The sequence below is a fragment of the Sinohyriopsis cumingii genome, chromosome 13 (assembly GCF_028554795.1).
Source record: "Sinohyriopsis cumingii isolate HCF-2022 chromosome 13, ASM2855479v2, whole genome shotgun sequence".
Classification (NCBI taxonomy): domain Eukaryota; kingdom Metazoa; phylum Mollusca; class Bivalvia; order Unionida; family Unionidae; genus Sinohyriopsis; species Sinohyriopsis cumingii.
In genome coordinates this window covers 22400485-22414718 of record NC_142973.1, presented here as the reverse complement: position 1 = coordinate 22414718, position 14234 = coordinate 22400485, and the positions used below count along the sequence as shown (strand labels likewise).

At 34.6% G+C, this 14234-nt stretch overlaps 1 protein-coding gene across 1 annotated transcript in view; it reads right to left on the bottom strand.

Annotated features, from left to right (window-relative positions):
- The window catches only part of LOC149785045 (MAM and LDL-receptor class A domain-containing protein 2-like), a 349170-nt gene that overhangs the window by 155384 nt on the left and 179552 nt on the right, over nt 1–14234 (bottom strand). The window contains exons 84-92 of the mRNA XM_089931272.1: nt 11987–12127; nt 10618–10880; nt 9955–10039; nt 8659–8730; nt 7871–8017; nt 7025–7287; nt 6408–6498; nt 1972–2115; nt 745–1098 (exon numbers count right to left, since the gene is read on the bottom strand). Coding sequence (XP_089787398.1) covers nt 745–1098; nt 1972–2115; nt 6408–6498; nt 7025–7287; nt 7871–8017; nt 8659–8730; nt 9955–10039; nt 10618–10880; nt 11987–12127 — 1560 coding nt within the window. The remainder of the gene's footprint in view (nt 1–744; nt 1099–1971; nt 2116–6407; nt 6499–7024; nt 7288–7870; nt 8018–8658; nt 8731–9954; nt 10040–10617; nt 10881–11986; nt 12128–14234) is intronic.

The window sequence follows — 14234 nt, the reverse complement described above, 5'->3', positions numbered from 1 at the left end:
AATGAATTTGAGTCAAAGATATTTAGAAATGTCTTACATGTTAACACACAAATGTATAAATGAACACACACACACAAAAAAGAACAGGAAAAATTATATGAAAGTAATAAAGATAGGGGTTTACAAAAAGATACAGTAAGCTACATGTGCAATGCAATATAATTGATCTAATCAGTGAAGAACGTAAATGAAATAAATATACAATAGTTGAAATATATTTGCCATATTTGCAAGCAAGAATTTTATATAACCTGGTTCTCATGTTTTGTTGTCAAGAGATCAAATGAGGTCTGATTGTAATAGCTACAGAATTATTATCCTTGCTGATATAAAATGATGCCCCATAAGTTTCTGTCCAATTTTAGGACAATTAAAGGACAAAGTTCAACTTCAAACAGAAGTCTAGAAAATTCTGTCAAAAAGTCAAACCTGACCTGGACCTTCTTAATCTAAAGCCACATTTTAACTTTCGTTTAAACTCACAAATACCATCAAAACTTACTGAGTGAAAAGGAATCTGGCTGGGCTTGACAGGTGGACATACCTGATACACATTGCCTGCTATATTGATACACCAAAGGCATAATAATTACCTCTGAAACTGAGTGATCTCTGAGTATTGTTGTTCCTTCATTCAACATTTAAATTTTCTTATGGCCGAAATAGATCTTATTGCAAAACATTTGTCTCCAGCATTAGCACATATTAAATGCATGAATTATTATTTTCAACTACATTACTTACCAGGCAAGGCACAATTTCCGGTTGTTATGGAGACATCATCAATGGCAATGTCACCCAGATAACCATTACCCACAAATCCTTCAAAGATGATGGAGTAGTTGGCGAGGGGTTGAAGAGATGCCTGCCCAAGATTCCATGCTGTGCCCTGGTTGCCTGATTTGGACCAGACTTGGAATGTTCGTTTGGGTAATGTGTTGGTGACTTGTGAGATTATCAATCGTCCAATTTGTAATCCATTCATGCTGTAGTAGAAGTTCAAGCATGCACCGTACGGAGAGGAGAAAGATGGACTTATCAGCTGGGCATTATCCCCTTGTCTTCTTGGAGCACTTGCCTCAATGTACATGTAATGCCCTGCCACCAGACAGAAAACTCGAATAATAATTGTTTATAACCCAAATGACCAGAGCTGTATACTGGTCACTTAATGTTTAAGGTTGAACAAAATCGAAAAGAAATATAAATCTTGCATCCATCATTTAACCTTTTAAGTTTCTTAACAAATAAAATATGTCTAAAATCCTAATAAATTCTTTAATAAATTTGAATTGTAAGTGCCATGAATTATAAATGAGACTGAAAAATATTTTTAGAAGAACTGAAGCATTTTAAACAAACTAAGAATAATAAAATACAAGCTTTGGTCCATGAATAGTTTATTTAATAAATGTTTTTTATATGCCTTTTAGACAATTTATAACATCAGGTGATTACTGATAAATGCCACATTATGAGGATTGCATTAAAACTTTAATCATTCAAAAAAATGTGCCACATTTATCAGTGGGAACCGTCCCAATTATTACAAACTGAAATGTGAGGCTTTCTGTTTTTCATATTATATTTTATATTTTATTTATTGATTCCACATGAAGATTTTGAGTCAAGAATGTGCAATAAAGTATGTGAATAAAAATATATGTAGGCAAATTCTCCCAGTTTTGCTGCATTCAATACAATTAGCTTTCACACTTATTTAACACAAAAAGTTAAATGCATGGTGGTAGGCTGTTATAAAATCATTACAGTTTTCCCTCATTATAGTGCTGTCCATTGAAGGCATGGAGTATACCACTTTATACAAGTCTCATACAACAAAAAGACCATAAAACAAAATTTGTTTTTATTGATATACAGTTCAGATAGAAAGGTGCATCTTTGACAACCTGAGAAAAAACAAAATTTGAATAGCTTTAGAAACAACATTTTGTGGAAAAATAGTTGTACCTTGACTGGTACCATAGGTGTGGTCATTATTGGGTCCAGTTCCAACACTGACAGTCAAGCCAATGTTGCGTGTCCAGTCAAAAATATCCAACTTGCTCTGGGTGTAGCCACAGATGTTAGCTGTCTCAAAGTCACAACTATATGCTGAAATATTAGAGAGAAATTACAGTGAAACATTTATTATCAAGAAACTAACTTTTTTTTAAATTAACCTTTTATTTAGCTAGAAACAACAAAACCTTACAATTTACCTCCATCAAAAGTACTTTAACAATCATGTTAATCATAATTTCTTTAACAATCACCTTCATCAAAAGTACTTTAACCATCACCTTAATCAAAAGTACTTTAGCACTGGCTTTTATCTAAATTACTTTAACAATGACCTTAATCAAATGTACTCAAACACTGACCTTAATCTAAAGTACCTTCACACATTAAACTTTATCTAAAGTACTTTAAGATTGACCTTAATATCAAGTACTTTAACAGTAACCTTAATCTAGGGTGTGTATGGATCTATGGATGTACAGGCAGACAGACATAGAGACACATATTGATGACATATTGATCACCATATTCAGCATTCACTAAGGTGGATTTGACAATAAAATATGATTACAAAATATTTTATTAAAAGAGCAAAATACAAAATAAGACATTAGTCCTGAGTTTGTAAGCTTTTGGAGACCTCAACAACCTATCCATCACCAACAAATGGAGATTGATCTCAACAGTTTATCCATCACCTACAAATGGAGATCTCAACAACCTATCACCTACAAATGGAGACTGACCTTGACAACCTAACTGTTACCTACAAATGGAGACTCAACAACCCTATCCACCACCTACAAATGAAGACTGATCTCAACAACCTATCCATCACCTACAAATTGAGACTGACCGTGACAACTTAATTGTTATCTACAAATGGAGACCTCAACAACCTATCCATCACCTACAAATAGAGACTTACCTCAACAACTTGTTACCTACAAATGGAGACCGGCCTCAACAATGTATCCATTATCTACAAATTGAGACCTCAATAACCTATCCATCACCTACAAATGGAGACACTGCAATAGTTATATTACTTCACCCCATGACATACAGTGGTAATAAAAGGACACTGCAATAGTTATATTACCCCTCCCAATTTTACATACAGTGGCAATAAAAGGACACTGCAATAGTTATATTACCCCTCCCCATTACATACAGTGGTAATAAAAGGACACTGCAATAGTTATATTACCCCTCCCAATTACATACAGTGGTAATAAAAGGACACTGCAATAGTTAGTCTACCCCTCCCCATTACATACAGTAGTAATAAAAGGACACTGCAATAGTTATATTACCCCTCCCCATTACATACAGTGGTAATAAAAGGACACTGCAATAATTATATTACCCCTCCCCATTACATACAGTGGTAATAAAAGTTCACTGCAATAGTTAATTTACCCCTTCCCATGACATACAGTGGTAATAAAAGGACAATGCAATAGTTATATTAGCCCTCCCCATGACATACAGTGGTAATAAAAGGACAATGCAATCCCCGAGTGGCCGAGTGGTCTAAAGCGCTCTTCGTTACGGATCACTGCCATCTCACCTCTGTCTGCGGCGGTTCGAGTCTAGGATTCAGCCAATGTGGGTATGTGAGAAAGCTTGCCAGTAGCTTCTTGTGGGTCGGTGGTTCTTTCCGGGGTTTTACCGGGTTCTTCCTCCACCATTAATACTGGCCGCCATGTATAGCCTATCGCGTGCTGAAAAATGGCGTTAAACCCCACAACAACAACAACAACAACAACAATAGTTATATTAGCCCTCCCCATGACATACAGTGGTAATAAAAGGACACTGCAATAGTTATATTACTCTTCCCAATTACATACAGTGGTAATAAAAGGACACTGCAATAGTTATATTACCCTTCCCAATTATATACAGTGGTAATAAAAGGACACTGCAATAGTTATATTACCTCTCCCCATTATATACTGTGGTAATAAAAGAACACTGCAATAGTTATATTACCCTTCCCAATTACATACAGTGGTAATAAAAGGACACTGCAATAGTTATATTACCCTTCCCCATGACATACAGTGGTAATAAAAGGACACTGCAATAGTCATATTACCCTTCCCAATTATATACAGTGGTAATAAAAGGACACTGCAATAGTTATATTACCTCTCCCATTATATACTGTGGTAATAAAAGAACACTGCAATAGTTATATTACCCTTCCCAATTACATACAGTGGTAATAAAAGGGCACTGCAATAGTTATATTACCCTTCCCCATGACATACAGTGGTAATAAAAGGACACTGCAATAGTCATATTACCCTTCCCAATTATATACAGTGGTAATAAAAGGACACTGCAATAGTTATATTACCCTTCCCAATTATATACAGTGGTAATAAAAGGGCACTGCAATAGTTATATTACCCTTCCCCATGACATACAGTGGTAATAAAAGGACACTGCAATAGTCATATTACCCTTCCCAATTATATACAGTGGTAATAAAATGACACTGCAATAGTTAATTTACCCCTCCCCATTACATACAGTGGTAATAAAAGGGCACTGCAATAGTTATATTACCCTTCCCCATGACATACAGTGGTAATAAAAGGACACTGCAATAGTTATATTACCCTTCCCAATTATATACAGTGGTAATAAAAGGACACTGCAATAGTTAATTTACCCCTCCCCATTACATACAGTGGTAATAAAAGGACACTGCAATAGTTAATTTACCCCTCCCCATGACATACAGTGGTAATAAAAGGACACTGCAATAGTTATATTACCTCTCCCAATTACATACAGTGGTAATAAAAGGACACTGCAATAGTTAATTTACCCCTCCCCGTTACATACAGTGGTAATAAAAGGACACTGCAATAGTTATATTACCCTTCCCAATTACATACATTGGTAATAAAAGGACACTGCAATAGTTAATTTACCCCTCCCATTACATACAGTGGTAATTAAAGGACACTGCAATAGTTAATTTACCCCTCCCCATTACATACAGTGGTAATAAAAGGACACTGCAATAGTTATATTACCCCTCCCCATTACATACAGTGGTAATAAAAGGACACTGCAATAGTTATATTACCCCTCCCCATGACATACTGTGGTAATAAAAGGACACTGCAATAGTTATATTACCCCTCCCCATTACATACAGTGGTAATAAAAAGACACTGCAATAGTTATATTACCCCTCCCCATGACATACAGTGGTAATAAAAGGACACTGCAATAGTTAATTTACCCCTCCCATTACATACAGTGGTAATAAAAGGACACTGCAATAGTTAATTTACCCCTCCCCATTACATACAGTGGTAATAAAAGGACACTGCAATAGTTATATTACCCTTCCCCATTACATGCAGTGGTAATAAAAGGACACTGCAATAGTTATATTACCCCTCCCCATGACATACTGTGGTAATAAAAGGACACTGCAATAGTTATATTACCCCTCCCCATGACATACTGTGGTAATAAAAGGACACTGCAATAGTTATATTACCCCTCCCCATTACATACAGTGGTAATAAAAAGACACTGCAATAGTTATATTACCCCTCCCCATTACATACAGTGGTAATAAAAAGACACTGCAATAGTTATATTATCCCTCCCCATGACATACAGTGGTAATAAAAGGACACTGCAATAGTTATATTACCCCTCCCCATGACATACTGTGGTAATAAAAGGACACTGCAATAGTTATATTACCCCTCCCCATGACATACAATGGTAATAAAAGGACACTGCAATAGTTAATCTACCCCTCCCCATTACATACAGTGGTAATAAAAGGACACTGCAATAGTTATATTACCCCTCCCCATGACATACAGTGGTAAGAAAAGGACACTGCAATAGTTATATTACCCCTCCCCATTACATACAGTGGTAATAAAAAGACACTGCAATAGTTATATTACCCCTCCCCATCACATACAGTGGTAATAAAAAGACACTGCAATAGTTATATTACCTCTCCCCATGACATACAGTGGTAATAAAAGGACACTGCAATAGTTATATTACCCCTCCCAATTACATACATTGGTAATAAAAGGACACTGCAATAGTTATATTACCCCTCCCCATGACATACAGTGGTAATAAAAGGGATTCGACAGCCTATTATGTGAACAACATATTATTTTTGGGCCAATGGCCAAGAAGAAACTGTAATTATTATTTTGTCTGCCAATAACTGTTTTCCTAATTACAATGAAATATAATGATTTATCTGAATTAAAAGTCTGAGAAACATATACTGATGGAACATCAAAGTACAATATGTTTATAATGACAGAAGAAATTTTCTTTTTTTTTCTTTTCTTAGATATTTCCAATTAAGGTACCTGATTGTCCACATGGCTGGAAGGAGTAGCTGATATCATCAATAGCAATATCGCCTCTGAAATTCAGACCTCGTACTCCCTCAAACACAAGCTGTAAGAAACAAATATGGTTAAGAGAAAATGTATTTTATATCTTTATAATACAGGATGTTTTAAAAGAGGATTGATTCAGCTTGCTGTGTAGCTTTATGACATTGCAACACATCTGGATTATAGCATGACAAGGCAGGTAGATTAAAGTGTATTATTCAAGAAATATAAAATGTACATGGCTCGTAAGCAGAAGATAGAGTACTAAAAAAGAATTTATGACATTTCTTTTACTGATAAATCAACCTAGACTTTCACTCTAATGAAATTCTAAAAATTTTCTCTTCTAATTAGATTGAATTCCCTTTAAAGTGTTAACCATCTATACATCTTCTAATTGGATTTAACTCCCTTAAAGTGTTAACCATCTATACATCTTCTAATTAGATTTAACCCCCTCAAGTGTTAACCATCTATACATCCTCTATAGCAATACCAGTGACAAGAATAGTAATTTGTTAGATAAATTTGCTACATCTTACACACTTGTTTAACAGTCTGCTACACACATTGAATGAGCTACATACCTTGAATGACTGAGAAATCTGGATGCCAATTACAGCCTGGTACCATCGATCATCCAGCGTGCCAGTATGTGACCAGATTGGAGTTCCAAGACTGTTGCCAATTTTTGTGTAAACATTAAGAGTGTTTACATCAGTGCCATACATGTGGTACCAGAACCGTAGGCAAGCTCCACCTGTTGCGCCTATCACTTGTGATTCAAGTCTAGCCGTGTCATTGGGTCGGCGTGGAAATGAGGTTTCAATGTACACATAATATCCTTGGCCTGCAGTGGCAAGATGGAATCAAGAATAGCAACATAAAGGCTATTATAACTACTTGGCAAGGCACATGTATTTCATCTTAAAGCTACACTCAAATTTACTGACAAATCGGTTCAGTTGAATTCTCAACATGAATCCATTTCTTATAACCAATGTATCTTGAAAGTCAAACTGGTTTTGTAGCATGCATTATGCATTAAGGTTTTAACAGCATGTCAGAACAATGCTGGCTATATTTTGATCATTTTATGTTAAGTTTCTAATAGCAAGAAAAGAATTCTTCACAATGTAATATCCTTCCTGCTATCCCCATTCATAGTCCCAAAACATAATGTAGTCACAGGAATATAAAAGGTCAAAATGACGTGTGTGTGTGTGTGTGTGTGTGTGTGTGTGGTTTTAAGATAAATACATTTATAATCTTCATGACAGCATGTATAGATGTAAAAATGTTACCAAAAAATCTTAACGTTTTTGCCAACAATCTCAAAAATTGCAACACTGTTGCCATTACTACTATGAAAAACGTGAAAACTAATTACTGATGCAGATGTGACAAAAATGTAAATGTGAAATCATGCTCACCAGTTCCCTTGGTGTGGTCAACTGAAGGCCCAGTCTGAGCAGATGATGTTGGTCCACTTGCTCTTGTCCAATCAAAATTATCATCTCTAGACTGGTTGTAGGTGCAGATGCCTTGCTCAAAATCACAGTCATAGGGAGAAGAAGTCACTGCATTTGAAAGAAAGAAAATCAATAGGAACAGTACTCTTTCTTTTAATATAATTTTTCATGACAAGAAGTAGAACTATACCAAATGCAATTTTAACTTTACAACAAACATTTACTTCAATAATTTGACCAAATTGGTAATAAATAAAAGATAAAAGAGGAATAAAATAATCTTCAAGAATAAAGTTTACTAATTGATCTCTAAGATAATAATTAAATATAGGACAACCTTTGAAACAAATAAATAGTAATATCTCAAAGAAACCTGATTAATTAGAAAGTAAGAAAAACAATTTATAAATATAATAAACTCCTCATTCTCAAAATGCTGAACTTGTAACTGTGTTTAAATTTTCATAAAAATACTGTAGTTGGGGTCCATGTAGGTGTCAGGTGGCAATGGATGGAGTATTAATAAACAAAATGCCAGTCACAAAATATAGTAACATTTGTACTACCTGCCAATTTATGTAACAATCAGAATTAAGATTGTCTCATGCTCTATGAAAACTAATCATAACAGTATAAGAACATTAATTAAGTAATTAAGATGTTTCTTAAACTTAATTAGTCTTATATGTTTGTCAGGCTTTGATACAAATATTTGCACCCAGAAACAGACGAGATTTCAGAAGACCTACCCAGTCCAGGATTAGTTGATGTTGGAGGGAAGAAAGTTGAAGGTATTCCAACCGATGCCTGTTGTGGCAGTGCTGTAAAATATAGACATTGTATTTTAAGCAAAGTGAGAATGTGAAACAAAAATCAAAATTATATTACTCAAGAATTAAGTATCCACCAGTCAAGGGTTCTGAGGAACAATGTCTTGCCTGTAAATCACAATACACCACTCCCTTAACAGCTCGCACCCTGATAACTCATGAATCTGCTTAAAATGCAGGGTCAGGCATGGATCCTATTTTTGCCAGAAAATACAAAAAGTTGTTGAATGTGAAGAAAATTCGTAACTGAAACTTTAATATGTCACTCATGTTATCGTTGAAAACGGTAGATAGGACCTGGAAATTTTAATGAACATCATGAAATTATCAACTTTTAATAAGAAGTCGTATAATTAGTTATATTTTCTTTCCAAACGGCATTCTTACTACACTTTAAAAAATGAGATTCAATGAAATTTCAGTCAATGATAATGTCACTTTTGCCTATTGGAGGCAGTACTTTAATATATAAATATCAAATAATTTTTATTGTGCCGAAAAAGATCGTTTTACAAATAGAAAGGCATCTAAATAAATGTATTACTTTTCACAAATATGCAATTGCAATAATGCCAGCAATATATTAGAGTTATTGCAAATCAAAGAGTCTTAAAAAATTTGCAAGGAAACTAAATTTACAAAAATCTATTTTACCGTAAATGTTACAAACTTCATTAACTGTTGGATCTCAAAAAGATCAGGCAAATAATGTATTGTATTTACTAAAATTGCACAAAAAATGAATAATACTACAATATTATGACTTATGATAAAAAGTTGTAAAAACTACCACATGTGCTCAATTATAAGTTTGATCTAACTGCTAAAAACATAGAGCCTAATCTGCCATCATAATGTGCTAGCAGATCATGGTCTATGTTGTTAGCTCCACAGGTTACTCCTTGAACTGTATAGACCCAGATCTACTTATACATTATGCAATGGCAGATTTGGGTCTGTGCAGTTTGCAGTTGGACCTGACCTATGTGGGCACTGTTCAGTATGTTCTAACTTGCAGACTTAGGGCAGGATAGACTGAAGCTTTAAGCACATGTATTTCTTTAAGATTCAATAACCATGCCAACAAATGCAATGCCAAACAGCCTCTGTTTTCCTTACTTCAAAGAAAAATTCTACAATTACGCCTATAGGTACACTAAAAAATCATTTAAAAATTGTAAAACCAACCAAAAGAATAAAGTCTTTTTAACTTACTTGTACAATACTGATCTGTGATGGTTATGTCATCCAAACCAATGTCACCTCTGTACCCTTGACCTCTGACTCCTTCAACTATAAGCTGCAAGACAATGATATTTTTGTAAATATTCTTGTAGAATAAAGGACAGATGAATAGAACTTATCCTATGTAGTGGTATATGGCAGGGAAATTTCATTCAAGGGATCATAGTTTCTGAGCTGAAACAAGACTGCCATGCCTGATGAACAGAATTTTCCATGATGCCAACCCCTACTGATGAGAAATAGGAAAAGCAGCTTTAACATTTTTTAATCAGAACATAAAAATAAGAATACTTAAAAATGTGTATCCAACAATTTATTTAAAGCATTAAATCTTAATGACACTTCCTACAGTCATCTTCACCACCATAGGACGTGCTGAAGTCCATCAAGAAATGACTACGAAGGCACTGTTTTTGTTCAATGTTGATTTCTTGCTTGTTCCATGTAAAATTTATGTAGCACACATTTTTATTTTGCTAAGGCATAATCTTCATCAGCCAGTTTTAATTCCACAACTTTCCTGAACTTTCAAGTGTAAAACTTATGGTGCTAATGTAAATTAGGGTGATAAACTTACATGATTTCTGACAAATTAATATTCAACACAAAATATTTAAGTTTTCAAATACATACATAGAAGGGCTGACGGCTAGAGAACATCACACGGCCTAAATTCCAGCTGTCTCCTAGACTGGTCTGGCTCATCTGCCATAGTAGTGTGGTACTGCTGGTATTTGCAGGGCGGATCATGACTGACAGAGAACCAAGATCTTGGCCATACATATGGAACCAGAAATTTAGACACTTAGGAGACGTGGGTTGGAAAAGCATGCTTTGAAGGTCAGCTCTGTCACCTGGTCTGCGTGGTGCTGATGACTCAATGAATAAATAGTGACCTAGAAATATAGAGAAATGAGGACAAAAGGTTTCAATAATGGAAGAAAAACAATGACAAACAAAAGGCATTACATATTTGACAGGTGCTTTGGTGTCACATTCACAATAGAAGGATTAAGCAAGAAAAAGTGAGGATATTTTAATCACTAGTTAATATCTGTACATGATTTATATCCAATTGTTGGACATAATTTGTACACAATTTATGGGCATGATTTGTATCCATTTTTGGACATGATTTGTATGCAGTTTTTGGATATGATTTGTATACAATTTTTGGAAATAATCTGTATATAAAAATGGTCAATTCAAAAGCATGAAAATCAATGAAACTCCATCTGTTGGAAAGTGTTTTATCATCTATGAGTTTTCAAGCAAAGGTCAGTAAAAGTAGGCACTATTTTAAATCCAAATTCTTGGTTATTTTGATGTCCAACATTAAATTATTTCAATTAAATTTTTTTGCAAGAAATATTACATTCTTTCTTTAATGTGTGGTAAATATATGTACCTCAATTTAAAGAAACAAAAATAGTATAGGGAGATAGGTGAAACAACAATTCCATAGAAATGAATCTCATTAATAGTTTGTGTAATGAATGTTACACAGTGGTTCTCCACTTTATATGACCAAACATTCTGCACTAAATAACTGGCCTTAAAAAAGGGGTAATCTCTCTTGAGAAAGACAAAATGACACAGATATACTATTTTGGTACCAAGGTAGGTAATCTCTGATTATGATATAGCCTCTTCTTAAGAGGCCCTCAGGAATGGGAACCACTGTATATCTTTCATAAACTTTCAACCCAGAAAAGTGAAACTAACATTTTACTATCTACCAACTGCGAACTGCACAGATACAAATCTGCTGTCGAATAAGATACCATCAGATCTGGGTCTGTGCACATTGTTAGGATTAATCAGTAGAACAAACAACATAGACCCTGATCTGCAGGCATATTGTGCTACATCAGATAAGGGTTTTTGTTTATTGAAGCTTGACTCGACTTGTTAAGCAAGTATATACAGTACTAAAGCAGGAAAGATAAACAAAATGCTATCATTCACCTGTGGAAAATATTTAAAAAATTCTACCATTTACCTGCAGAGGTAGCCAGAGTGTGGTCTGTGCTCGGTCCTGTGAAGACAGTGGGTGTTTGACCTTGTCCCATCATCCAATCAAAATCATCAGAGCCATTTACATTTATCCATGTGCAAAATCCACTTTCAAAGTTACAATTGCCTACAAAGAGTTCAGTATTACTATTTATAATATTATAGCACTTTAACTTGAATTATGAGAAAAAAGGATCATCAATGTATTTTAAGCATAAAGGAGACGTACATGTGTTACGTAATCCTCAGGAAAACCCTAGAAGTGTAAAATTTGACCAAAAAACGAAAAGAAAAGAAAACTTAGAGATTTCCTTGTAAATTTTTGGGAAAATTAAACAGAAATGATAAATATACTCTCCCTGAAGTCTGTTCCAAATGTATTACAAGTCTGTGTAATCCAGTCTTTAACTCAAACTAAAACTTTAAGTCATATTAAGCAAGAACTGAATACTCATTTTTAAAGTATAGTGTGAAGCTGTTTTTTCCCCCACCACAACTGAAACAGGACATACCCTAAGTTCTGAGTAAAATCCTTAACAAACTAAAAAAACATTTGGGGGGTATGAGTCAGATCTTCTTGTAGAAAACTAAAATTCTGCATGATCTGAAAATAATCTGCTTTCAGAAACAGAGCACATTTTCAGCCCTAGATAGATCCTACTAGACAAATTTCACATATTCAGCCCTAGATAGATCCTACATAAATTTCACATATTCAGCCCTAGATAGATCCTACTACACAAATTTCACATATTCAGCCACAGACAGATCCTACTACACAAATTTCACATATTCAGCCCTAAATAGATCCTACACAAATTTTACACATTCAGCCCTAGATAGAGCCTACAAAAATTTCACATATTCAGCCCTAGATAGATCCTACACAAATTTCACATATTCAGCCCTAGATAGATCCTACACCACAAATTTCACATATTCAGCCCTAGATAAATCCTGCTACAAAAATTTCACACATTCAGCCCTAGACAGGTTCTACACAAATTTCACATATTCAGCCCTAGATAGATCCTACATAAATTTCTCATATTCAGCCCTAGATAGATCCTACACAACAAATTTCACATATTCAGCCCTAGATAGATCCTACACAACAAATTTCACATATTCAGCCCTAGATAGATCCTACACAAATTTCACATATTCAGCCCTAGATAAATCCTACTACACAAATTTCACATATTCAGCCACAGATAGATCCTACATAAATTTCTCATATTCAGCCCTAGATAGATCCTACACAACAAATTTCACATATTCAGCCCTAGATAGATCCTACACAACAAATTTCACATATTCAGCCCTAGACAGATCCTACACAAATTTCACATATTCAGCCCTAGATAAATCCTACTACACAAATTTCACATATTCAGCCCAAGATAGATCCTACTACACAAATTTCACATATTCAGCCCTAGATAGATCCTACACAAATTTCACATATTCAGCCACAGACAGATCCTACACAAATTTCACATATTCAGCCCTAGATAGATCCTACATAAATTTCACATATTCAGCCCTAGATAGATCCTACTACACAAATTTCACATATTCAGCCACAGACAGATCCTACTACACAAATTTCACATATTCAGCCCTAAATAGATCCTACACAAATTTTACACATTCAGCCCTAGATAGAGCCTACAAAAATTTCACATATTCAGCCCTAGATAGATCCTACACAAATTTCACATATTCAGCCCTAGATAGATCCTACACCACAAATTTCACATATTCAGCCCTAGATAAATCCTGCTACAAAAATTTCACACATTCAGCCCTAGACAGGTTCTACACAAATTTCACATATTCAGCCCTAGATAGATCCTACATAAATTTCTCATATTCAGCCCTAGATAGATCCTACACAACAAATTTCACATATTCAGCCCTAGATAGATCCTACACAACAAATTTCACATATTCAGCCCTAGATAGATCCTACACAAATTTCACATATTCAGCCCTAGATAAATCCTACTACACAAATTTCACATATTCAGCCACAGATAGATCCTACATAAATTTCTCATATTCAGCCCTTGATAGATCCTACACAACAAATTTCACATATTCAGCCCTAGATAGATCCTACACAACAAATTTCACATATTCAGCCCTAGACAGATCCTACACAAATTTCACATATTCAGCCCTAGATAAATCCTACTACACAAATTTCACATATTCAGCCCTAGATAGAT